Source organism: Chamaea fasciata, unplaced genomic scaffold (genome assembly GCF_029207755.1).
Source record: "Chamaea fasciata isolate MVZ Bird 193981 ecotype frontalis unplaced genomic scaffold, bChaFas1.0.hap1 SCAF_8, whole genome shotgun sequence".
In the NCBI taxonomy this organism is placed as follows: domain Eukaryota; kingdom Metazoa; phylum Chordata; class Aves; order Passeriformes; family Sylviidae; genus Chamaea; species Chamaea fasciata.
This window is the reverse complement of record NW_027094093.1, coordinates 14732165-14758682: the sequence shown is the minus strand read 5'-3', so window position 1 is coordinate 14758682 and position 26518 is coordinate 14732165. Positions and strand designations below refer to the sequence as shown.

At 44.9% G+C, this 26518-nt stretch overlaps 2 protein-coding genes across 2 annotated transcripts; one reads left to right on the top strand and one right to left on the bottom strand.

The window, feature by feature from the left end:
* Nucleotides 1–60: 60 nt before the first annotated feature.
* Nucleotides 61–16102, top strand: IDH1 (isocitrate dehydrogenase (NADP(+)) 1). The gene is made up of 9 exons (XM_066189788.1): nt 61–139; nt 2982–3109; nt 4610–4901; nt 6613–6718; nt 9293–9470; nt 9879–10030; nt 11107–11247; nt 13456–13618; nt 14118–16102. The coding sequence occupies exons 2-9, from the start codon at nt 2988–2990 to the stop codon at nt 14209–14211; spliced, it is 1248 nt and encodes a 415-aa protein (XP_066045885.1). The 5' UTR covers nt 61–139; nt 2982–2987; the 3' UTR covers nt 14212–16102.
* A 172-nt stretch (nt 16103–16274) lies between these two features.
* LOC136293253 (shugoshin 2-like) lies at nt 16275–26024 on the bottom strand. The gene is made up of 8 exons (XM_066189787.1): nt 25691–26024; nt 24678–24853; nt 24358–24420; nt 23658–23752; nt 22870–23135; nt 20364–22271; nt 19034–19160; nt 16275–18265 (listed from the first exon to the last, which is right to left on the bottom strand). The coding sequence occupies exons 1-8, from the start codon at nt 25827–25829 to the stop codon at nt 18079–18081; spliced, it is 2961 nt and encodes a 986-aa protein (XP_066045884.1). The 5' UTR covers nt 25830–26024; the 3' UTR covers nt 16275–18078.
* Nucleotides 26025–26518: the final 494 nt, after the last annotated feature.

Below are 26518 nucleotides of genomic sequence, written 5' to 3'. Positions count from 1 at the left end.
GGGGCCGCGCGCGGCCGGCAGGGGGCGCGGCGGCGCCGGGCGGGGCGGGGGGCGCGGCCACATAAAGGGCCCCGCGCTCGGCCCGGCCCCGCATCGCGCCCGCAACGCCGCACGGAACGGAACGGCACCGGGGCTGCAGGTAAAGGGCAGCGCCACCGCCCCAGCCAGCCGCGGGTTCGGCGGCCGTGCAGCCCCCTTTGTCCTTTCTCTCCCGGGCGCGGCGCCCGGCAGCGGGGCCCCGAGGGGCGGGATTGTGTTTCAGGGCTTTTTTCCCTCGGTGCGGGCGGGACCCCGCGGCCGCGCCCCGCCCGTTGCGAGTGTCGCTGCGGCTCGTAGGGTGCTGCGCCCCGGGATCGCCCGCCCTGTCCTGGGCTGGGCCGTCTCTCACGCAGTCTTGGGGTCTCCCGCTATTCGGTGGTGGCCCGGGCGTAAGTCGGGCTCGGGGGCCCTCGCCGGTCCCCGCCCGCTTGGGGAGCGGCCGCCGTCGCGGCCGTGCCGGTGCTGGGATTTCAGCCTCGGCCGCGGCGGCGGCTGCTGCCCGCGGCCCCGTGGGAATACCCCCGGTGTGCCTCGGGATCGCCTGGCCAGGGGCGAGTGCGGAAAATCGAGTGCAGCCGAGAGCTCGCTTGGTGCCAGCCACCCGCTCCGTGCCCCCTGCGAGCCGCCGCCTCCCGGGAGATCAGCTGTACGCCGGAGTTACGGACTTGTTGCAATAGTTAATTATTGGCCCAGGCCCCGAGCCGAGCCCTTCCTAGGGACCAAGAGGTATTTGGAAATACACAGTTTCTTCTAAGTTGCCTTGGCTGCGTGCCTGGGTGAAGTGTATTTAAAGAGGAGCTGCTGCAGGAGAAAGACCTTTCGGATTTTGGCAGTTCAATATAAAATCGGAGGGGACGAGTGACGGAGCTGAACTGCAGGGAATGTGTGCTCTCTAGAGGAGCCTCTCTCGGCGTGATGACTGGTGTGCAGAAGAGGGATGGTACTGCAGGACTGCCCCAGTTCAGAGAGAAACAGGGGGCACTGGTGACTGAGGAGGGGAAAAGTACCAGTTGCTGGGCCGTGATCGTGTCAATGTGTTGGATGCAGTCAGAGTTGTTAAAGAAGCTGCTATTTCCACACATCAGTGGAGATGTATCTCAATGGAGGTGTGTCTTACCTCCCTTTGTGTTCTCTGCCTGACAGCAGCATGGAATAGTTCTGAAGCCAAACCTATAGCTATGACTGACATAGTCTGATTTGTCTGGGTTAAGCAGCACCAAACCACAAAACAAGCAGTGTTTTGTGGGTCTGTGCCTGTCTACATTTTTATTTAAGTGCATCAGACTGTTTCTCAGATTGTGCCAAAAGCAAAACTGAACTTTCCTCGAGAAGTAATTCTGTGCCTAGGCCATGGACTGTGATACAGACCTTATCTATTTAGATAGACACAATTGAAAATTGGGTTCAAAATACTTGCATAAGTAAACTGAGTTCAGAGCGAGTGTGGTCATATGAAGTTAAAGTTCTCCTTGAGGACAAGAGAGGCCCAGTATAAGCCAAGGTACTGTGTTAGGGGTAGAAGTGCCTGAAGTAGTTTATCTTTTAAACTCAGTCTCACTAACACAACCTTATATTACTTTTTCAATTTTTTTTAAGGTTTTGTTTTATTTTTTTGGATGGGGTTTTATTTGGGGTGGTTTTGTTCTGAGTGGGGTTTTGTTGTGGGGGGGGTTGTTTGGGGTTTGTTTGTTTGTTTTTTGTTTGGGGCTGCCTTTCTTAGTTGTTTGTTTTTTTGGTTTGGGTTCGTTTTTGGTTTTGTTTTTTTAATTTTTGCACTTTAAAAGGTTTGGAAAAGCTTGATCCTGTGAACATAGCTTAGAAAGCTTATGCTCTTCCCAGGCTAAAATTGTTTAATAGATTGCATTTTGGAAATGGAGCACAAGTAATAAAAAAAAAAAAAAAATAGAAAATTTTAACCCTGGGATGGTGTTCCAACATGCTTGTGATGTGGGGCCCCTACTCTGCATGCCCCACACCTCAGAATAACTTGGTCTAGATGAACAGATCCTGTTTACAGTGGGACCCTTCATTCTGGATCAAGTCATTCATGGCCCTTGGTCTCAGAGACTGCAGCCTGAGGCACAAGGGCTTCCCATCTCACTGTAGTATCCTGGCAGCTGCACACAGCACAGGACTGCCTGGAAGGAGGAACTTGCCAAGTCATTGCTCTTTCATAATCAGAGCCGAGACCCAAGAAACTGTGTTGGAAAGCAGGGCACTGTGTTAGAGCAGTTCACTGCCTTCTGAGGTTTTCTTGACAAAGAACAAAGTGCAAATAGAAGGGCAGAGTTCAAGGTGGGGTGTTTTTTTGAGGCTTTGTTCACAAATATCTTGGGAAACCTCTGTTCTCTACAGCAAACAAATGTGTCCAGTATTTATTTTAACTGTCGAAATAAAGCTTGCCACAAAAAAATACTCTTGATGTGTAGCCCTTGGATTTTTCTACCTGTTTCCTTCCTTCCTGGGGGACAAAGCTAATAAAGAAGCTCACAGTATATTAATTGTAGTAGTTTCAGCAGTATGAGCTGTCATTGAAATCATGTCCATTAACCCCTGATTTTCAGAAAAAGGTGGAGAAACAGGCAACTGGACTAGAACTCATGAAATCTAAAAGTAAACAGTGCTCATCTATTTCTGTGGAATTTGGGGGAAGAATTTGGTCATGTTTTCAAGTTCTTTGATATAACCATAATAAAGCCCATACCCTTAATTATCAAGATATTAATCTTTCTTTTTATCCTCACATAGATATCCGTAGGAGATGGGGCTTTAAGAAAAATGCTGTGTGGCATGAATCCAAGAATAAACTGAGGTTATTTTCAAGACTGTTTGGAGAGATGCTGTATGCCATGTTAGTGCCTCACCTAGTTATGTTGTAAAAATGCAGGATACATGTACTGGTAGCTTTTAACTTGGGTTGGACTTTTGTATGTCTATTGCAGTTCAAGATGTCTAAAAAAATCCGTGGAGGCTCCGTTGTGGAGATGCAAGGAGATGAAATGACACGGGTCATCTGGGAACTGATTAAAGAAAAGCTGATTTTTCCTTATGTAGATCTGGATTTGCACAGGTAATGGCTCTGTGACATTCAGCTACTTTGCAGTGCAGTTTGCATGTGTCATTAGGTGTTGATGGATTTTCAGTAGCTCTGGAAGCATTCCCCCCAGGGTTCCTCACAGCAGTAACAGTGAGTGCTGAATTGTCAGTTAGCTTTTTGCCTGTACTGTGCCTCTGAAAAAGTCTCTCAGAGACATGGCCTGTATTTTCATCTCCTGTGTCTTGGGGTTTCCAGCACCTGGGCAGTCTGCATGACTCCCTGCAGCCTATACAATGAGAAACATGGGCTTTTTCAGTCACTCCCTGACTTGAAGCACAGCATTCTGCACCCCTGAGTGGGGTTATGGCTTCTTGCCATGCCTGTTTGAAGATCTGCCCAGAGGACAGAAGGGTGTGTGTAGGGCACAGGTTCTGCCCTGATGGCTGTAAGCCTGAGCTCTGCTGTTGACGATGTGAGCTGTTGTTATTACTCCCTGAAGCTAGGCTGTGCTCCTATCCTCGCTCCTGGGGGGAAAAAAAAATAATAAAACAAATATTAGCAGCTGGGTACAGCAAAAGGCACATGCTATCTATAGCATCTGGCCAAGCAGAACAAATAATCTCTTCCTTTTCTGGCCACTGATCTATAATTATTAGAGAAGTGTCCAGCTACACTGCTTCTAGCCATGTGGACAGAGGCCTTCAGTGGTATCTGCCATAGCTATACCCACAAGTCTGACCTCTTGCCCTGCCACTGGAGCCATTTGTATGCCACCTACATCAGGCTTTCTGCTTGCTGGTGTTGGGAACCAGGCAGACAGGAACCCAGCAGCATAATACATGCACACAGTCTGGAGAGCATCCCTTTCCAAAGAGGGTGGGACAAGGGCAAGCAAACCCCTGGCTGAGGCAGCACAATGGTTAGATTCTTGTACAGCTAGCCGTGCTTCTGGGCTGTCCCATGCTGGGCACCCATTGTTCTCCAAAAGCTATTAAAAGAGTGAGTATAGAAATGACCCTTCTCTGATGTTTGAGGGGAATATTGGCAGTTTTGCTGCCAGAGCAGCATTGTGGCCCCATTGTCATAGCAGTTTTTAAGCCTAGGGTAGCTTCATGTGCTCAGTACATGAAGGAAGTCAGAGCCCTCAGCACAAGAGGTTTGAAATAAAGGCTCATATTCATCTGGGAATTTTGCTGTTCCATACAATTAGAATCCTCAACTGACAGCTGCCATTGCAGGAAGCTCAAAAGGCAAGGCAGAGGAGATACTGTCCCGTGCTGGCAGCAAACCTCAGCCATAAACTGAAGCTCTCCTTTCTCCAATCTCCTACCAGCCTCCACTAACAGTAGAAATGTCACTGTATAAGTGTGCTTTCTTCCAGTCCAGCAGCATTTGCACTGGAAGAGGGATAACTTCAGTTGTGGTAGAATGCTGGAACTACGCTCACAAGCACATATGGGGTCTTGTTTCTTTCCTGTTGAACGCAAACAAATGTCCTGGGCAGTCCTGACCATGTTTGTGGGTTTGTTGCAGCTATGACTTGGGCATTGAGCATCGTGATGCTACAAATGATAAAGTAACTGTGGAAGCTGCTGAAGCCATAAAGAAATACAACGTTGGCATAAAGTGTGCAACCATCACTCCTGATGAGAAGAGAGTAGAGGAGTTCAAGTTGAAGCAGATGTGGAAGTCTCCCAATGGCACAATTAGGAACATCCTAGGTGGCACTGTCTTCAGAGAGGCAATTATCTGCAAGAACATTCCCCGGCTGGTGTCTGGATGGGTGAAGCCCATTGTCATTGGCCGTCACGCCTATGGGGATCAAGTGAGTCACTTCAGTGTTTACCCCTCCTTTTGTCTTAACAGCCTTATTCCTGACTGGTATGGAGCTCCAAAGACTTAGACATCCCTGTGCCCCTGCTCTGTCCCGTGAATTTCACCTGAGAGCACTTCCACTTTGTTTGTACTGCACCTGGCAAGTGTGGGAGAGCCTGGTTCATGCCTCTCTTCCTTGCAGTGTCACTGTGTAAACAGCATTCAGAAGGCTGTGCTTGGATTACATAGGCCTGTACTTAGACACTTAACTCTGCTAAGTTACTGTTCTTCAACTCTGTAGAACCCTCCTCCCTACATAAGAACATCTTTACACTGCCCACCTTCTTACTTCGCAGGACTTTCTGGTGTCAAATGTTGCTCACAGCAAAAATGGATAAAAGTGAGTGATTTCTAGAAGTGGGCAAAATTGCCTTCTGTTTGGGGGTGTGGTTTTGTTCTATTTCTTTTTTAATTTTTTTTTTTTTTTTTAAACTGTGATCTGCTTCTTTAACTTGCATAGCATACCTGCAGAGTTGCTGTCTCCTGGGCACATCAGGTTATGGTACAGAAGTAGGGAAACCTCTTTTACCAGAGCTCTCCTGACAGCTGTAGTACAAGGCCGTGTTCTCAGTGTTCTGCCCTTTGGGTGGCCTGGAAGATAAGAATCAGTCATACTGTTCTCCATGGGCAATCATATGCTATAAAACTACCAAACATGGCAAAAGAAAAGTCTTCTAGAAAAGCCAAGTGCTTAAATAGCCTGCAAACTGAGGACAAGTCATTAGATTACCTGGGATAGGAAGGTAAAATAATAAATTTTCAAGAAGAAAATAATTGCAGAACCCTGACAGTGGAAAAGAATTGGACTCAACATCCTTAAATGTTGTGAACAATTGAGAAGGTCAAAATAAAAATAGGAAACAGTGGATTAAAGGGGAAGGATTGAAACCCTGCAAAAGTATGAGATTAAAGTGAAAGGAGCAGTATTAGAACATACAAAGGACATAGGAACAAGACACTAACTTCAGAACAGTTCAGGGAGCAGATTCCCTTGATAGGAGGGAAACTACATGAAAAAGAATAACAAATTTCAAGGAAATGTAACCTTAAATAGTACTGTTCAGGACAATTGGGAACATGAGACATCATTTAAATACTTCAAGTTTTTAATTTCAAAGACTCTTACTACAGGCTGGCCTTTCAAATGTCATCTTGTATGATGTATGAGCCCTGTTACTTATGAGTTTAGCAGTTGTAATATGAATGGCTTTTTTGAGTCAGGGACAGGAGCCTTTTTACCCACCAACCATACAACAATCTAAATACTCTGCACTTTAAAACTTCAGTACATCTGCAGAAGTAGATACTCTGCCAATTGATGGGGCTCAAGAATTTGTGAGCTTTTTCCCCTAAAGGGGAAGATGGATTCTGAAACAGGCAGACTTTTGACTATTTAAAGACACAGTTTCGTGGCGCTCTCGGCAGTGCTGGGTTGACTGTTGGACTTCATGATCTTAAGTGTCTTTTCCAACCTAAGTGATTCCATGACTCGTCTTTCTAATCTCTAGTAAAATAATCCAATGACAATATGGCTGAATAAAAAGTCTGCTTAGTGGGGTTTTTAGTACAACTCCCTCCCAAATGAGGGCTGTCTTTTATGGTTCTCTCTTCCTGATAGATAAAATCATCATGGCTTTTTTTTTTTTTTTTTTTTTTAACAGTACAGAGCAACTGATTTTGTGGTACCAGGGCCTGGAAAAGTAGAGATGACCTACACTCCCACAGATGGAGGCAAACCAGTCACATATCTGGTCCATAACTTTGAAAGTAGGTATTTTCTCTAATTAGTGATTAAAACTGATATTTTTGATTTAATTTAACCTTGAATTATCAGTCAGATCTGTTTGATGGTAAAATATGATTTAGAGGTAGAGTGGGGGAGAAGGTTTAGGCCTTCTTCATTTATTTGTCAAGTACTGAAAGTTCCTTGAAATCTTCCTGGGATCAAAGAGGCACGTCGAGAGCACAATCATATTAGATTGGCCATCTGTCACACTCCTTAAATGATGACTCTGGTAGCAGCATATATGTTTTTCTCTGTGATCAGAGGCAAATTTGCTAGGTAAGCAAGGCTTGACCTAAGGGGAGATTATATTTGAGAACAATCCATGTGTAATTCTTTCTGGGTTTAGTTTCTTTTACTGATCTCTGTATACCTTTGCAGTTTTTGCCCTTCTTTATGAAGCAATCTTTTTATTTGCTCAATAGAAATGATAATCAACACTTACTCTGTAAGGTGGAAAGAAGATTTCACAAGGATGCTCCTGACTGTGTAGGCTGTATCTGTTTCAACAGATGCAGTACCAAAGGTTTTGGTGTCACTCCTCTCCCTATTTCTGTGCTGGCTGTGGACATTGAAGGCTCAGGAGGAGTCCTGACATTGCTGGGCTCTGTTAATGGAAGCAGTAACACACACATTGCCAGGACTCACGCTGTTTTCTCTAGGAGCAGGATTCAGGGAAACATCACACAAGTTATGTCTCTTGTCTGTCATTAATGAAAGGGTTCAGGATTTAAAGTCTTATGGTGATCTGTGTGTGAGTGTGCAGTGTTTTGGTTTTAGGCACCAAAAAATGAAGCCATGTAAACCACAGCATCCTTGTTTGTGTGCAGTTGGTTTGGCAAACAGGTACCAAGATTGACATATGACCTTCTTCTGTAATAGTTGATTTCTCTGGCATGTTTGCTCATAAGAACTTACATCTCTATCATCTCTTGTTGCAAAGCCTTTCATCTGAAGTTCACCTGCTTCACAGCCAGTCCTAATCTGTTATCATTTGAAAGGTGACTGGTGAGCCTGTGCTGGAGATGTGTGGCCATCCAGCTGCCAGTCTGATTTGCTGCTCTGCATAGCATCAGCAAGCAGAAAGAAGGGAAGTGCAAAGATGGCAGATTACTGCTGTTGCTCTGGGGAGCTGCCCTCCCCACAGATAACTGTTGTGCCAGCATGTATCCCAACTGATTAAGGGAAGCCTGTCTTATTGCTGTACTAATGTGTTCAACCTTGACACTGAATCAAGAGATTTTTAGTAGGCAGTAGGATTGTATGATTGCAATAAGGATTTTCTTTAAGGTGTATGAAAATAGCTGCTTGAATAAAACCTAATAGCTGTCATCCAGCCACCATGAAATCATGGCCCCTGAGGACACAGTCTCTGTGGCTGATCACACCCTGAATTGTCCTTAACTCCATAGGGAAGGTACAGGGACAACATGTATTTTTCACTGGTAACAACAGGAATTTCATTCTCTGCAAATATCAACTTTAAATGACATTGCTATCTTGGCAAGCAGATAAACCTCCTCTGGCTTCCCCACTTCATTCTGCATATATGTCCATATAGTAACAGCCATCTGGGGGTAAGGACAAATGGATATTGGGAGAGGTATTTAAAAACTCTGGGTGTTTCCAGAGCAAAGATCCCTGATTGTACTGTACAAAAACTACATAGATGGTGGTAGTGAGGTGCTTAAAATTAAGTATATGGTATCTCCTTTTCACTAGAAACGGAGTTGTGCTCTGAAAATGACAAAGCTTTCTCATAAAGCTCTAGACCCTACCTTCACCCACAATCATCCTCTTCTGTGATCTGAGTGCTGCTTTCTTCTAGATGGTCTGGGCTGCAAGTTCAGCACACTTCCATTTGTGCTTCTAACACATCTGCCTTATACAATCTAAGTCATGTGACTGTTGATAGTTCCTCAGAGCCTTCTCAGGACTTGCCTAAGCACCCACATGACTGGCACCTTCTTCCCACAAGTTGCTAGAAATGGGCCTGAGCTGCAGGGTAGGCCACACATGCCGAAAAATGTGCAGGAATTCATGTGCAGTCTTGTTTACCTGAGCTAGGCAAAGCAGTCCTTGACTGCTGGAGTTAGTTCTGAAGGCTCAAAGCATTTAATGTGTGAGCACATCCCTTTCTGGCTTTCATTGAGATCTCATGCTTCTAACTGCTGCCTGCTGCTTTGATAGAAAAAGACTGTTCTACTTAAATGGCTAGCAGGAGTTCAAGTACACACACTTCTGTCACAGTGTGTTTGAGTACTTAGACTGGATTAGAACAAAACTTCTTAGAGGGATTAGATCACATTATTAAGATGTACTTACCTGTAAAACAAAACCACCTTCCTATTCATGTGTCGCAGAACTGCTGGAGCTTTGAGCTGATAGTGCCAAGCAAATCTTCTCCTGAAAGAGCCAGCCTTAAATTGAGAACTAGATTAAGACACGTGGGGAGAGCACCAGCCTGCCTGCCAGCCAGAGTATGCTATGGGGAGAATAAAATTCTTAAACCAAAACTAAATCTAGTTGATTCCTGTCTGTTCTTCCTCCACTAACAGGCTGTGGTGGTGTAGCCATGGGAATGTACAATCTTGACCAGTCTATCAAGGATTTTGCCCACAGTTCCTTCCAAATGGCACTGGCTAAAGGCTGGCCCCTCTACATGAGCACCAAGAACACCATTCTGAAGCGATATGATGGCCGCTTCAAAGACATCTTCCAAGAGATCTATGACAGGTAATCAGTTGTATATTTCCTACTGCAGTGCATAAGTCTGCAGCAGGAACATCCTCTCCAGCCTTGTGAGTTGCTTTTTCAGACATCAGCAACACTTTAAGGGTACAGGGGATGCCATCTCTGTCACAGTACCCCTTGTCCTGCAAGGCACAATACTCGATGCAGAAAGCTCTGCTAAATGTGGCTGTGGTGTCCATCTCTTCTAATAAAGTCACAGATTGTCTGTGGGTGCCTCTGTGACTCTGAAGCTGCCTTGCTATAGCCTAGCAAAGCAGACAAGGGAAAAAAAGAGTAGAGAGATTGCAGGGTTTTTTGTTTTGTTTTTAGTCTTATCTCTGTGCACCTCTCTATGTACAAACTGTGCAATCCCTGTTTATATGACAAGGTGGTTTTGGTTTTGTTTTCTAGAGAATACAAGTCCCAGTTTGAAGCCAAAAAGATCTGGTATGAGCACAGGCTCATTGATGATATGGTTGCTCAGGCCATGAAATCTGAAGGGGGCTTTGTCTGGGCCTGCAAGAACTACGATGGGGATGTGCAGTCTGACTCTGTTGCACAAGGTATGAGGTGCTTCCTGTGCCACACTGAAGCAGGCTTAGTAATAGTCTCTTGTGTCCTTCTGTCACATCTTATGGAATGGCCCAGGAGGTGGTGTTGGGTCTCAAAACTTGTATTTCAAACCTGTGGCCAGTCATGGAAGTATTGGGCAGTCAAAAAAAAATCTGATTTTGCTTTTACAAGAAAATCTATTGAATTAGACTCTGTAGTTGTATTTATTTACAGGAGGGAAGTTCCTACCACCATGATAACTGGTAGGCTTTCTATTCTAAGGGACAGTATTTAGACAGCTGGTTCTCTGTCACTGACAGCTTCAGTTAAGCTGACTGCTGCTGAGTGTGATGGCAGGTGCTCTGCAGATAAGTAATAAAACCTTCAGGACCTAAAGCTACCTGTCACGTGTAAAGAGAGAGATTGATACATTTAACTTTACATATTTGCAATGCCTGATGAAAATCCTATGTAACCAAGGTGCCCAGTGCCAAAATAAATATGGATTCAGAATTCCACAGGATGAGATGTGTGGCTTTATGTTATACACTCTTCCTGAGGTAATGCCACTAAACTGCCTCCCATAGAACAAGGATGTGTGTTGGACTGCTAAACAAAGTGGCTTTCAAAGATGCAGATCTCTGAAACCTACAGGGTCAGAAGTGGTGTGAATGTCCAATATCAGAAGTTGCTGGTTCCTCTCACAAGAGCAGATGCTCTTGATAAGAAGTTGGTTTGTTTCCTGTCACCCTGTGTGAAAGACAAGCAGCCCAACACTTACTGTTCTCTTACTGTATCTTTTTAGTAGAAATCTGTCCAGCAAGTTAGGTGAGAAAACTAATTTTCTTGAAATGGTGCAGAATGTCTGTCTACCTCACTGTTCAGCAGGACTTCATTTTGAGATTAACTGTTATTTTGAAGTGTAGGGTTTTGCCAGTTAGTTGCAGAAGCACTACTGCAGCTCTGCTGTTCAGGGATTTTCACATCAGTGAGAGGATGTAGGGAGATTGTAGGATTGGGAGATTAAGGGGAATTTGAGGGAGCTGTCCAAAGGAGACACTGAACTTTTAAAACTTGTATTGTGTAGGTTATGGCTCTCTGGGGATGATGACCAGCGTGCTGATCTGCCCTGATGGCAAGACTGTTGAATCAGAAGCTGCTCACGGGACAGTTACTCGTCACTACCGCATGCACCAGAAGGGCCAAGAAACCTCCACTAACCCCATTGGTGAGCTGCTTTTCACTGCCCTTCATCATCTCTACACATGAAACAACAAGTTTAGAGTAAGAGCATCTGCACCCTTTCACTGAGTGGTGAAACTTGCAGTTCATAATGCATTTTTCTTCCAGAGACTGTGATGACCCTTAAGGGGAAGGAAGTACCTAAGATTCTTAAATGCTCACTGATCAAAAGAAACAACAAAAAGTTGGAGGGTCTGCAAACAATCAGAAAGTAGATCAGCGAATTACACCCGTGGCATAAAAATTACTGTGTTAGTCCCTGACCTACTATATAAGCACACAGCAGTGGGTTTTGGATAAAGGGGCAGGGTGAAAGGGAGGAGAGGAATTAAAGAGGGAAAGATGAATTAAAGAAAGTAAGAAAGGAAAAGAGAAAAAAAGAAAAAAAGTAGAGAATTAAAGGGAGAAAAGAGAGAGAAAAAGAGATCACCAGTCCTGGTCACAGTGTTGATCCAGCTGAGGGGATGCCAATCCTGGTTTCAGTGCTGATCCAGCTGATAAGTGGCAATCCAGCTGCATTGGTCTGGGTGCTGAGATGTCCAGGGCCCCTGGGGCACCACCTGGGCTTGGGGAGGGGCGGGGGGGGGGGGGGGTGTACCTTTCTATGGACAGGTTTCTTGCTTTTTATGTACATTAGTCATCAAGTGCAGTCCATTCATTCAGGCCTGTCTGGAAATGGGTCAGAGGACTTTGGGGGTCTTTGGTCTCTATCCCACCCTATACTCCATGCCCACTTGCTGCTGTTCGTTCTTGTGCTTGCACTGTACCTTGTTGTGGTTCTTTCTCATGGAAAAGTGCTCTCCTCTTTCCACCTGGTCCCTCTTTTCCAGTCAAATCTGGTTCATTTTAATGGCATGTCAGTACCAACAATCCATAGTTGGCTCTGCAGCCATCCAGTTATCAGTGTTTGGGACACACCCTGTCCTTCTCTTAGCTCCTTCTCTTGAGATGGGCTCAGTTGGTCAGAGCATAGTGCTAATAACACCAAGGGTGTGGGTTCAGTCCCTATATGGACCATTCAGATAAGAGTTGGACTCAGTGATCCTTCTTTGTCCCTTGCAGCTCAGACTATTCTGTGATTCCATGTGTATTTTCTGGAAATTGTGAGCTCCAAAAGATCTCACTTTGGGCTGCTGTTTAAAGGGTTGTTAGAGAACAGGGTGTAGGATGCATTAGCTCCTTATAATCGAGAGCTTGAGGGGTCTTACTTTGGGTCACTGTGTATGGGGTCACAAGAGAGTGGGCTTTAGTCATAGTAATTTTCCACTTGGCTGCAATTCAGATCAGTAACTTTCTTTGGAAGTCCAGTTGTTATTCAGGCAAGAAAAATACTTTTCCAAGGCTGTTCATTAAAAAAAAAAAGGTGCGCGTTAAGCACCACTAGTTCCTGGGTTTCTGCTGAGTTTGAGGAGGGCTTAGTTGAGGTGTGGTTTGTCAAAGCCAAGGCCTAATGAGCGTTTCTCAGATCACAGTGTGGCCTGAGGGAGGTGAGGGAACACACCCCCAGTGCTCTTGTGACTTAAGTCAGCTTCTCTGGGTCTCTACAGACACAGCTACAGCCTGAAGCATAGAACAGGCTGGAATGGAGTGAGTGCAAGCAATAAGCTAGACCTAACCTAGCCTTTGAGATATGCACTCACTCTTCAGGGAACAATTGATTTATAGCCACAACGCCTTAAGGTTTAGGTTGGTTGTTTTTTATTTGACTCCCTTTTCTGATAGCCCAGAAGGACCAACCACACCCCAAGCCGTGTACACGCTCAAAGTGTAAGTGCACTTGGAATGGGACATGAGGGAAAGAATCCTCTAAATTCACATCAATATCAGCATAATTTAGTGTTAGGAAAAGGACTGGACCCTTCTGTCACAATGTTCTCTGTAACTACAGAGTCCTACCACCTGTCATTCTGTCTGACTTGGGCGGGAGGAAAATAAAGTGGCTTGCATAGAGAGATTACTGGAGGCATTGAGTGGTTTCTGAGGTCTGCTTTGTTTCTTTTTTTAGAGATGCACAAAAGGCAAAGGATACCTAGATGATGATAAGTGTTCCTTCCCATACCAGATATTCTATATTTTTTTTCAGTCTGCTTTCCATTTTCCTGGTATTAAAAATCCAATTATTGTTCCACTTGATGATGGAGAGCAACTTTCAGGAGGTTCTAGACGGATAGAATAACCCTGTGTTCTCTCTCAGCCTCCATCTTTGCATGGACAAGAGGCCTTGCTCACAGAGCTAAGCTGGACAACAACACTAGCCTGGGGAACTTTGCAGTTGCCCTGGAAGAAGTCTGCATTGAGACCATTGAATCTGGCTTCATGACAAAGGACCTTGCTGCCTGCATCAAAGGCCTGCCTAAGTAAGTGTATGAAATAACAGCTATGCTTAGAGGAGGCTGTTTTACATGGTGGTTCTGAACAGCATTTGCTGGAATGTTATTTTTAGTGTGGTAAAGAACAGGACTCACAGGACTCACCTGTACCCAGTGCTGTACAAACAGAACATGATGCACTCCCTGACCCAAGCAGCTTAGTCCAGGTTGCTTTCTCCCTGCTATTGCATCAAATGAATGGGAGAAAAAAGTAAAGAAGGAACTGCAAAGATTTATATTTTTTTTTATGATACTCTAGCTATATTGGCCAGATCCTAATAAATGAAGAAGACCTACGTAACTGTAAAATATCACCTGGCCTCCTCTTTCCAGAGCCTTTTGGCAAACAAAACCCAGCCTGATGAGTAGGAGAGAACTCTTTTGGTTTTACAGGCAAAACATAGAGTTCTTTGAACAGTCTTCCCCAGCTTTGATTATTTGAGAGTCTGTACAACTAATATCTGTCTTGTTTTGTTTCCCCCGCCAGTGTCACACGCTCTGATTACCTGAACACCTTTGAGTTTTTGGACAAGCTTGCTGAAAACTTGAAGCAGAAGCTGGCCTCTATGCCCAAGGCTTAAGGCATGGGTTCTACTCAAGCTCCCCTAACAAAGTGTCTAAAGTGGCACTGTCTCGTGCTTTGTTGTGCTTCTTTTAGGCTGTTCTTCAGCTTTGGCCCTCTGGTATTACCACACTGGCAGATAGTTCCTACCAGAATCATCTCTTTGCCCAATTACTCATTTTTCTCTTGATTTTCTGTCTGATGCTCTTTCTGCTCACACTTGAGTCCTTTTGCAAAGCACCGGCACTGGAGGTCTCTTTGCTCAAGAAAAGTGAATTTTGTAGACTGGAATCAGCACAGGGAACTTCATGACTTGAGAAGGTATGAACTGGGGCTTTTAGCAAACTCTCCGTACTTTGTACCTCAAAGATAGCTCCCTTCTTAGCCTCTTGCAGTAAGTCAACACTTTGAAGACTCTGCAGCTATGCTGGATTCACCTTTTCTGTACTTCAAGGTCTTGGACTCCATCAGGAGAGTGGGAATGGTGCTGCACACCAGTCTCTATTCTTCCTGTCAAAAGCCCCCTCGCATGCCTTCTGCCCCATCTCACAGACTTCAGTCTCACTAGAACATGTTGCAACTTCTGGCTGAAGAAGCTTCTTTGCATTTTGAGCACATTTTTCACCTTGAGATCTATCAGGACTACTTTCTGCATTGTTTTTAACTGCAATCTTAGCAGTTGTTCTCTCATCAGTTTTAGTTTTTTGATAGGCTCCCTCCAGGCTACAAACATTCACCCACAATTGCTCAATCTTGCTGAATTTTTACAGACACTCTTCACTCTCCCCAGATGTGAAATTACACCAATATATAGATGATACTCTAAGTGGAGGAAATTCCCATGAAAAGGTGAGAGAAGCAGCAGCAATAATGGGAGGCATTACATGAAGCAGAAATTGAAATTCTGCCTGAAAATCATCAAGGACCAAGAAATAAAAATTTGGGGTACTTGGTAGATGCAGGCAATGCAGTAGTTCCTCCAGACACTTTAAAGGAATTGGAACAAATACAAGTGCCCCCATCAAAGAAAGAATTACAAGAGCTAATGGGAACTTTAGGATAGTGGAGAAAACTTGTACCTGGCTTTTCTGTCATTGCTTACATAAGTGGCTCTGTATCGTGCTTTGTTGTGTAACATTACAAACACTAGATAAAAATGAACATAGACACTTTCTAAACTTTTTAGAAAATCATGTTTTCTGAAGCCCTTTGAGCTGCTGGGCTAAGCCCTACTTTTGCTAAGCAGATGAATTTGATAAAAGCATGGTATGGGTCTAGATTCCCAGTTTTGTTCACAGTAGACCTGAGGTTTTCCTTTCTGACTTTGATCTATGTTTCTCTCTTCCTCTCAGTCTGAAGGCCAGTTTGTCACAGCTCTGGTCAAACCAGCAGCAACCTTCTAAGGTCCAGCAGACCTTAGAGATGAATTCCGTCCTCTCTGCAGTACTTCCCCGTGAGTGTGAGCTCAGAGGGCTATGCCAGCTCTACCCCGGCTCTCCTGAATTTATCTTGTAGTGCCAACCAGAGCACAGGATCCTGATACCAAGGGATTTGGTTCCATTGCTACAGTCAGGACTGTAGCATTTGAGTAGCACTTAGTAAATGCTGGATACAAGCCTTATAGGCTAAGAGCCTACCAAAGCCATGCTGCAGTGCCTAAATGCAGGCCATGCATTTAGTTATGCTCCTTCTGACTGGATGTGAAGCATAGGAACTGTTAACCTCTTCCCTCACCCCACAATTCATAAAGGTGCAAACTTTTCTCCAATTGTCTGGGCTACTACTTAACCCTTGTTGTCTTACAGCAAGTCAGATCATGACTGTGAAAACTTATTCCATCCATGGTTGTGTGTTGGTTTTTTTTAAGGAATATTTTTAATTCAGACTAAAATAAAAGCCAACTAACCTTCTTTGTGTCTCCTTCCTTTGTGTGATTGATATGGGGAAACTTTGCCTCAGAGAGAGACTCTAGTAGCTTTCAGCACAGTCCAGTACATGCTGGGACAGACTGTTGGAATGTGATATAAACACAAAGTATTTCCCTTCTTAGAATAGAGTTTTAATTTGTTCTGGCCTAGGCCACGTGTAGTGTCATGGAAACATCAGGTAGCATACAAGAATTCGAAGATACCATTTGCATTGAAATTTTATTTGGGGAGTAATACAAACTGATACATCATCACACAGCAAAAGAGAAACTGGTTACACATGAACAGACTCTCCCCCTCCAGCTGACTGCTAGAGTGGTGGTTAGGATAGAGATACCAATACTCAGACTAAAGGAGCTAGTATTACCATGTGTTTGAAGCAGAGCTCTGTAACTGCTAGCAGCTGTTTCTGTACCTTCAATGCGAATGAACACCGTCTACTATTCTGTTGTTAGCACAAGGACGGAAGTGTAGCTGGAAAATTCCCATTTCTGACCCAGAGGCAATGAAAGCAATTACTGGGAACAGCTGGAGATGCGTGTTCCTGCCTGGCTTCTGACATCAGTGGGTCAACACAGGCAGGTTCTGATTCAACAGAATCTTTAACAAATTCCGTTACTTACTAGCTCCTACCTGGCTGCCACAGTTACAGAGTACCAGAGAAAGCTTGGTAACTTCCAGAAAACTGAACAAATAAATAAGAGGGCATTTTTGAATCTTGGGCTTTTTGTTTCCTAGTTTTAATAACATAACAGTACAGCTTTAAATGTAAGCTATGTAGTGACATTTAGCTGACTGCAGATGACACTGTTTTCCCTCTGCTAATGAAGCTTCCATCTTCGGGAGTCCTCTGAGTACAGAGTACAGCAAGACGCACTATCCTCATGAACTGATGGATGTTGCTGAGGTGCTAAGGAGAAGCAGTAAGTATGGTCAGAAGAAAAGAGCAGCCCTCTCCCTGCTCTGCCACAAAGAGGGAACGCTTTTCCTGCTTCCAAACAGGCACATTTCCTTCCCTTTCACTACCAATCTGATCCCTTCTTTTCCCCACCACTCTCTCAAACATTTAGAATCAATAACCTTCAAAGTAACACCAGTAGACCCTAAAAAAAGTAAGTGCTTGAAGCCAGTGGGTGCTCAGTCTGCAATGGGAGAGTGCAGGATTTCCTGAAACACAACTGACCCCAGCTGGAGTACTGCTGTCCAGCCCTGTGATTTCCAGCTTAAGAAGAATATGGACCTGTTGGAGCAAAGCCAGAGGGGGGACACAAAGATGATCTGAGGGCTGTACCTCTCCTATGAAAACAGGCTGAGAGAGTTAAGGTTGTTCAGCCTAGAAAACAGAAGGTGCTAGGGAGACCTTATCTCACCTTCCAGTACCTCAAGGAGTTGCAAGAAGACTGAAGGGGTACTTTTTAACAAGGGCAAGGAGCGATAGGAAGAGGGAGATGCTTTTAAAAGCTCTGTCCCACGGGACCCTCTCCTCTGATCACCTTTCCTGTAGCAAAACTCGGAATGTTTGAGACGAGACATGCTTAGATCTGGTCCTAAGCACCCCGTGTTTCCAATATTCCTTAATGTTGGTTGGTATGGGGCTCATCTTCTGCTGCAGGGAGCTTTACATGGCAGACAGGGAGAGGGAAGAGGAAGGAAGCAAAAGATAGCTAGGGGCTAATCATACAGCACATAAGGGCCATGCCCCATCATTAAAATAGACATCCATCAATTTGTGTCAACCACTTACCCCACCCCCTGAGTCCCAAAGATTTGAAAACAGAAGAAATCCATGGTACAAGGCTCAATCTGTGAAATTGGTCTTTGGGTTTCCTTAGTTGGAATAGTTCAGCTGCCTGGTCAGCCACCTCCATCTTTGCTCGGGCCTCTGTGCTCAAATCTGTAGTCTTGCTGCTAAACACACGAGCTTCTAGGAGCTTGGGGGCTGCCTTTCAACCACTATTCTAGTCCTGAACCCTTTCTGGTGTTAGAAGCTTGCCTGCCTTGGCACTCAGACATCCTTCAGGAAGGCATTCTTCGTTCTCCTTCATCTTGGTCATTCCCTCGGCTTTGACAGGCTTCTTTTTTCTTTTGTAGAGAGGAGAGTGGAGGAACTCAGTGTCTGTAAATGGGTCACCCTGCCTCAGTTTCCTGTGGAACCAAAAGGGTTACATTGAAACATCAAGTATTCCTTGAATTACATGTATGATTTTAGTCTCTCAAGTTTCTGATTTTAGTGCAGCTCTTCCCCATAAGATGATTAAGTGATACAGTTTGTTTCTTGTCCAGTGCAGAGTACTTTCTGGTGCAATATAACCAGCTATTCTTGGAAAGTTCACACTGGGACACTTTGCAGGGAAAAAAACACCCAGTAACGTTATAGAACAACAAAGTCAACACTTTAGGAGTACATGACTGTGCAATAGCCATTGGATGTACTAAATCTACAGTTTCCTAGGGAAAAGATGCAGCTATTTGTTTAGATGTCATATCTGCTAGTGAATATAGATACAGCATGCTCTCAGAAGGAAAGTATTACTCAATAATCTGTAAAATTTTAGTCATCACAGAACATGACTGAAATCAGGGCTTTTGCTGAGCTGTCTTTAGTCTGTATTTTATCCTCGTGCTAATGCCTCACTAGCACTGGAATACCATAGATGCAGTCTGCCAAGAGATGTGCTCATTTCAACAAGTAAAATAACATCTTTGGTAGCTTGTTACCAGAAGCCTAAACATCTATGTGTGCTGATGCAGAATTTTGGCAAAACCACACAGTGGTAGAACAGTCACAGAACACAAAGGGTAAGAAGGACTTTAAACAAAGCAACAGAGGATCCCTGGAGAGGGAGTATATGAGAGCAGAGCAGGGGTTGCAGCATGGGAAAAGCCTTTGGAAGGAATAGTTTAAAGCCCAACCTATTGATTGCTGGCTCTTTGTAGCAGGTTGGTTTCCGTTTCCGCCTGGATGAGCGCCCTGATGCGTTCTCCGAGCCCGAGGGAGACAGAACCCTGGCATTGTTCAAGTCCCGTAGTGGCCTGATACCTGCAAAAAGAGAGACATTCACATGGTTTGATCAAAGGGATTCCAAATCATTTCCAGATACCCTAAGAAATAACAGCTCTCAAATAGAAAGAGCTGCATTACCAGGTTTCTCTGAACATTCACAATCCAAAATCCAGTCGTATTCCCTCTAAACTCAGGAGACCATTTCAATCCAAAAATACCAGATCTGCTCCTCAAAAGTTAGCTCATAAATCAAATTAGGTCCCTCAGTGAAAAAATACAGAGCACTAGCACTGATAGTACCATGGACCCTAATGTAGTAGAAAAATGATATAAAAACTGTATTTGATAGCTGTAATGCCCAGGAGCTTACAGCCTGGAGCACACAGCAAGCTTATGGCACACAACCAACCTACCAGCAGCCTACCAACTTCAGCAAGGCACAGACCAGTGGTCATTGCACCCTTCCACGTGGAGTCAGCCAAAAGGGGGAGGGCAGGAGAACAAACTTCCTCCCTCTCTACGAAGCACAGCCCACTCCAGTTGTAACAGGCCTGTTTGTGAACAGCTATAGAAAGGAAAACCTACTCTCTTTACAGAGCATCCATTAACAGCAAACTCCCCAAAGGGATCAGCTTAACTATTGTAATAGCAGCCGAGGGATACACCCTTCAAATCCTTTAAAAAAAAAAAAAAACACGAAAACAACAACAACAAAAAAAACTACAACCAAAATAATTTAGGTTGGCTCCTGGTTAATGTCCAGTGAAAATATCACCTAGAGGTATGAAGTCTTGTATAGAATAACACACCTTGTAGCACTAACCATTCTGGACCAAAAATTCACCATCTTCTTGGTATTTTGTGCCCCGATAATAGTAGGCAGGGTCAGCACCAAATTAGGCTTCTGAACTGCTTGAGTACTGGATTTTCTAAATTAACAGGTATGCCCTGTAGATAACAAGAGTGGTAAAGCAAGAGACTCAGCACATGCTGCCAGTCTTGTCCCAATATCTACACATGGACAAGTGGACTGAAATTCTTATAGAAATGCTGATAAACCAGAAGTAAATGCAGCCACAGAAATGACTGGCCAGCCCAAGTGGAAGCATAAATGGTGTACTGGAGACTGATCTTTAACTCTGAAAAAAGAGAGGAGAGGAAGGAAAATATAAGCACTTGCTACATGGACATTTTGCCCTCATCTCCAAACACAGATACCTTCCCTAGCTTACCACCTACCAGGTTCCTGTGAAGATGAGCTCCAAGAACTTGACTGCATTTGGTTCCTTTCCCCAGGTATTTCCTCTGCAGTCTTTTCTTTAAATATCAGGGAGTTTTTCAACCAAACAGGGGATTTTGCTGGCATTCTGTTGCCCTCAGCACTTAAGCTCTTGGAAACTGGTACTTCTTGAAGCCTGGAGCTGACAGGCAAAACTGCAGAACTGCTCACATGGGAGGATTCAAGACTGTGTGAAAGGTCTGTAAGACTATCTGCAAGAGATATCTCAGGTAGCTGCTCCTCCAGGAAAGCATCTGGCTCAGACAGCAGATTTGTAATGCAGGAAAACTTCCTCGTCAGGACAGTTTGCTTGGATGCAAGTTCTGTGGAACTTCCAATGAGAACCTTGGCTCCATCATTTTTTCTGGCCAGGGAATCAGTGTCTGGAGGTTGAGAGTTGCTCCTCTTCCTCTGAGGCTTGGGTGTGCAAGAGGCTCCTTTTTTCAAAGCATCCACGTTGTTGTCAACTTTACCTTGCCCTTTTTCTTGAACGTCCCCTGTCTGTTTTTTATTGCTCTTTTGACTGCTCTTAGCAGCTCTGGGGATTTTGCTTGCTTTGCTCCCAGGAACAGACCTGGGAGGTACATTTTCACCCCCTTCAAATTCTGTCTGGGAACAACCCAAGCTTCCTGCAAGATCCAAAGGATGGACAATATAAGTCTCCCTGCGCTGTTTAAGATTACCTGGCAAATCCTTTGTGCTCCCATTAGCTACTCCTTGAACATCTATCCAAGGCCTAAAAGCATTAACTTCATTTATCTGATCACAGTTGCTTTTCCTGACATTATTCTTCCTCCTTGTTTGGCTTCTTTTAGGCTGTTCTTCAGCTTTGGTCTCTGGTATTATCACAATGTTTGGCAGATATTCCTCATCAGAATCACCTCTTTGCCTAATTATTCTAGTTTTTCTGTTGCCTTTCTGTCTGATGCTCTTTCTGCTCACACTTGAGAATTTTGTAGAAATTTGTAGACTGGAATCAGCACAGGGAACTTCATGACTTGAGAAGGTATGAACTGGGGCTTTTAGCAAACTCTCCGTACTTTGTACCTCAAAGATAGCTCCCTTCTTAGCCTGTTGCAGTAAGTCAACACTTTCATGGCTCTGCAGCTGTGCTGGATTCATCTCTTCTGTACTTCCAAACTCTTGGACTTCATCAGGAGAGTGGGAATGGTGCTCCACACCACAGGCTCTATTCTTCCCCTCGCATGCCTTCTGCCCCATCTCAGAGACATCAGTCTCTCTAGAACATGTTGCAGCTTTTGGCTGAAGAAGCTTCTTTGCATTTTGAGCACACTCTTCACCTTGAGATCTATCAGGACTACTTTCTGCATTGTTTTTAATTGCAGTTGTTTTCTTTTTTCCCGTTCTTGCTTTTTTAACAGTCTTTTTCTCCCCAGTTTTACACTTACCTTTGATTTTAACCTCTATAGGAACAAACTTAGGGACTTGGCTATAGCTGGGGTCCATTTCAACACCACACCCCATTTCTTTTGTCTGTGGCTGCTCACAAAAGGTCTCTTTACCCACAGAGTTTCCCTGAGAAATAACAGCAGTAGGAGCAGGTGAAGCCAGGGGGCTGGGAGATCTCAGCTGTTGCTGTGTGTTGTTCTTGCTGGAGCTGCTGTTGTCCTGTGCAGCACTACCCCAAGCTGCCTGAGTGGAACTGACGTGTGGGAAGATATCCAGACCAGAAGATGGAGTGCTTGTAGCAAACAGGGTGGAACGCTTTCTCCTCTGAGTAACGTGCCCTTGTGAGAGACGATCAAAGAAGTGGTTTGCCATCTCATCAGCCTCATATGAAAGATGATGACTTTCCCAGGCAAGTGCTGGCAAATCGTTGGGATTTTGTTCAGTGGTGCACAAGACGTCTGTTGGAAAGGAAAAAATCATTTCTAAGGCTGAGAAATGCAGCAGACAAATGCCATCTTTCCCCACACCACTAAAAACCTTGCTCCATACACTGCCACAAATCCAGAACATAGAAAAAGCATGATTTTGTCTCTACAGGGACTCCCCAAACTTACTGTGTACCAGATTTGCTTAGCAGGCTCTGAACAAAAGAGCAGCCCAAAGCAAGTTCCATAAACAGCCATAATATTAGGGACACTTATGATCTGTATAAGAGTTGCTATTTATATGGCAAATCCACAAGAAACAGTGATGCACCTAGTCAGATTCTGCACTTTCAGACATCTCCAAAAATCTTATGTAAGCTCAGTGCCTGTTACTCAAAATGCCTGATTTGTGAGCTTGATTTACTGCAAACATGCCACATATCCCTCTGAAGACTGATTCTGGGATATACATAACTCCAGCAACAACAGCCCCAGTGGAGCATGTAGTTCCTACCAGTCATTAGGAGCTACTGGAGTTGGGGTTGAGAGCTAACTGGAGCTATGGCACTCATACATTTCTGAGCACAGACACAAAATCATACCAGAAGAACAGCAAGAGATGCAAATTTACCTCCAAAGATGCGAGAGTCATGAAAAGCCTCCTCTGTTGCCATTGCTTCGGTCACCTTCTTGCCATTCTCTTCCTGGTGGAACTGAGATTTCCTGTGCTGTGGTGGCAAAGTATCTTTGGAGGCAACAGGCACAATTTTCAGGGGCTCATTAGAAGCAGGTCTCTGAAGTTCTCCTGAGGATGTTTGTACTGCTGTGGAGCTGCCAGCTTGCTGCTCTGGATCATGCTGCTTGGAGATGGGCACCCTCATCGGTATCTGTGTAACCCTGGTGAGAAGGAAGAGCAGCAAGGGATCATGTTTCACATATAAAACAGGCCCCAGAATCCAGCAGACTAACTACAGGCCACGTGTGGGCAGCTCCAAGGACTGCCCTGTCTTCAAAGGGGAGACTATACAGAGGAGAAACAGGACTTCAAATATACTTTAAGAGATCCTGCTCTGACCATCTTCCCAGAATGCAAGCTTACATCATACAAGCAGGTGACCAAAGTGGCTATGGCACTCACTCACTCAAGCAGATCTTGCACTGCTCACCAACTACAAAGAGAAAACTGCCTAAAAGTAACACGGTCTCAAAGAAAGGAGACAAAAGCACTAGTTTTTGCACAGACTCAGCATTAGGACAAACAAGACAAGGAGCGGAGACAGAATAAAGAAAACCATCCAGCAGTGGTGGTTCAGAGAAGACATCTCATGTAAACCTGGCAACTGGGCACACACATGAAACACAAGAGGTTTAGCATATAGAAATTCAGAACAAGCGGGATGGTATCATTTTAAAGCCCACCTCAGAAGTTGACCATCTGCAATATCATCAGCCCAGCTATCTTCAGTCATGCTGCTCTTCTGGCCACTGGACAAAGATGGAGGATTTGTATGAAACTGGAAAGAAGAGAAATAGAAGAGTGATTTAAAAGTTCTTGAAATCCCTCATGCAGCCTCCTGCACAGAAACAGCAGAAGCTCAGTTTCTCTGGAAAGTATGTAAAGTACTGCCAGCAACTCTCTCAGGTATGGAATAAATTATGGAATAAATTGCAGCAGAATCAGATTGTGTCTCCATGGCCTAAGGATGAAGTTAATCTAGTTCAGATAATCTGAGACTAGAAAGCAGAAATATTTTCCCATCCACCCATGAGATCGGACACAAGAAAAGTTTCCTATTCCCTATCCCAAGTTGCCACGGTAATACTTTAGAAAAGAAATTGAAAAGAAGTCACAGCCTGTCAGAACAGAAAAGCTGACTGGCCAATATAGCAAATAATCCAGAGGAAAACAGTCTAAAACTGTAGCTCTTCTACAGAAAGAGTTACCCTGGAAATCCTTAACACCAAGCTAAAAAGATGGATGCAACCAGCACAACTCAAGCACGCAAAGAAAAACAGGTGAAGCATCCAACATTGAAGTGAGCAGGCAACACAAAGCAAAAAACGGAGAAAAAGACAGCCCCCTTCCCAGAGCAGTGTGTTCACAGTTCCCGTGGTTTACCTCAGACAGCCTGGCCATCTTAACTGCAGCCATAAGATTCTCCATTTTTTTCAATACATTATTCTGTGTTGAGGTAATAAAGAGAGAGAAGATATAAAGATATTAAATCAAAACATCTCTTCCAACAAGGATGCTAACAGCCAGAGGCATGTTCTGGGGAGAACACAGCTTGGAAACAAAAATAAGCAAATGCATGGTGACCTTTTCCATATGTTGAGAATCCAGACATTGAACTACAACAGCTCAATCCCATGGTTGAGATGCTAGTGCAGCACACCCTGCCTGCCACCCCTCCCGATGCCAGCCACACAGTGCCATACCAGGAAGGAGAGCTTGTGCCGCAGCACAGCGTTCTGGAAGTGGCACTGCTCAACCTCCTTCTGTAGGATGGTCTTCTCCTGGGTGAGCCGCTGGGCACTGGCTTTCTCCGCATTGAGGGCCAGAGCCAATGCTTTATTGTTCTGCTTTAGGGACACCTTCATAATGGAGGAGTTGTCTGTGAGAGACAGAGCAGTATCACACACCATCAGCATTCAAGGTCTCATCCATACCTCTCCCCTCATCGTAATTCTTTCTTTTCCTAGACCAGCCTTCCTCAGATCACCTCTCTGCTACTCAATAGCCCCCTCACCAAATCAGCAGTATTCTTCCTTCCTTCCAGCAATAGAAGTCTCCAGAGAAAACAGCAGCAAAAAAATTTTCTGTAATAACATGCAACACTTCAGATACCCTCTCCACTCTCAGTGGGTTACACTCAGGCAGCAACCTACTGCTTCAGTTCTTAAGGAATGGTAGCTGTTTCAAGTGCTGAGTTTAAAAATATATGTTCCTTGCTTTGAATAAGTCATCTACAGATAAGCCCTCATCACCATCCAAAAAAAATGGGAGAAAAACCTATTTTCCTCTATAGTTGCCCTTGAGTAGATTTGGACCCCTGTTTCCCAATTTCAAAACAATTAAATAAAAGTAATGGAAATATCTGAGTTTTTCAAGGTAGTCCAAATTAACTCCTGTTCCATCTTTGCCCTACTTCCCCCATAAAAACAAGTAGCTTCTGCAGAAGATTGCATGTACACTAAAATACCGTGCATACGTATTTATTTGTACGTACACTAAAATACTTCAGACACCTTTGGGCACCTTGAGTGGCACTTGACACTCCTCTGCAGGGCACTGAATTCACTCGAAACCCCCGGGCAGAGACGCAGCTGAGAAGCAGCACATGGGCTCTCCAGCGGGACTGCCGCCCACTCCCGCGTCACGGCCAAAGGCCCGGTTATAAGCCGGCACAGCAGCCAGCATATGTACACAGCGCAACGCAAAAGACACTCACTGATGATCTTCGTTTTGATTTTTGATGCAAGCGAGGCATTCACCTTGGCAGTCCTCAAGGCGCCCTTTTTCTTCTCCCGCATCCGCTCTCTCACATCGCTCAGACTGAAGGACATTTCGGCGGCCTCCCACGCTGCCATCGCTGAAGCGAACGGCACCGAGCAGGGTCAGCACCCGTATTTCCCTTCCGCAAGCCCTTCCCGGCCAAGGCTCGCACTTGCCCCGAGAAGCGGCGCCGCGGCCCGGCACAGCCCCGCGGAGGAAGACGAGGAAGAGGAAGAGGAGGACGGGAGGAGGAAGCCCGGCCCGCCAAGCGACTTTCGAACGCCGCGGCCGGCGGGCGGGCCGGCCCTCGCCCCGCCCCGCGGGAGCGGCCCCGCCCGTGCGCCTCCGCCGCGGCCGGCTGCGCTCCCCGCCCTCGGGGGCCGCCCGCCCCGCGGGGCTGAGCCGCGCCGGGAATGCCTCGGCGCAGCCCCAGGGTTCTTCGGAACGACACGCGTCACCCCAAAATTAGGGGTTGTAGTTTTCACAGTGAGGAAGACAGTTAAATGTGACCATTAAAAGGGATTAGTTTTCTTTCTACGTACTTCACGCTTCTGTCCAAGTTAATGCAGTGTTTTCCAGACACCCTTGGATTTGCCCTCAACAAGCTGACATTATGTATGCTGGTGTGATGATGTTAAATACTTTAAGGAAACGACACCTACCGGAAAAGGAGCCAAATATTTTGAAAATCAATTTACAAGGGAATAAAGGGAACATGTCTGTTTTCCCAAAATAGGTTCTTTTACCAGGTGTGCAAGAGGCCGATCCCCACAGAGAGGTGAAG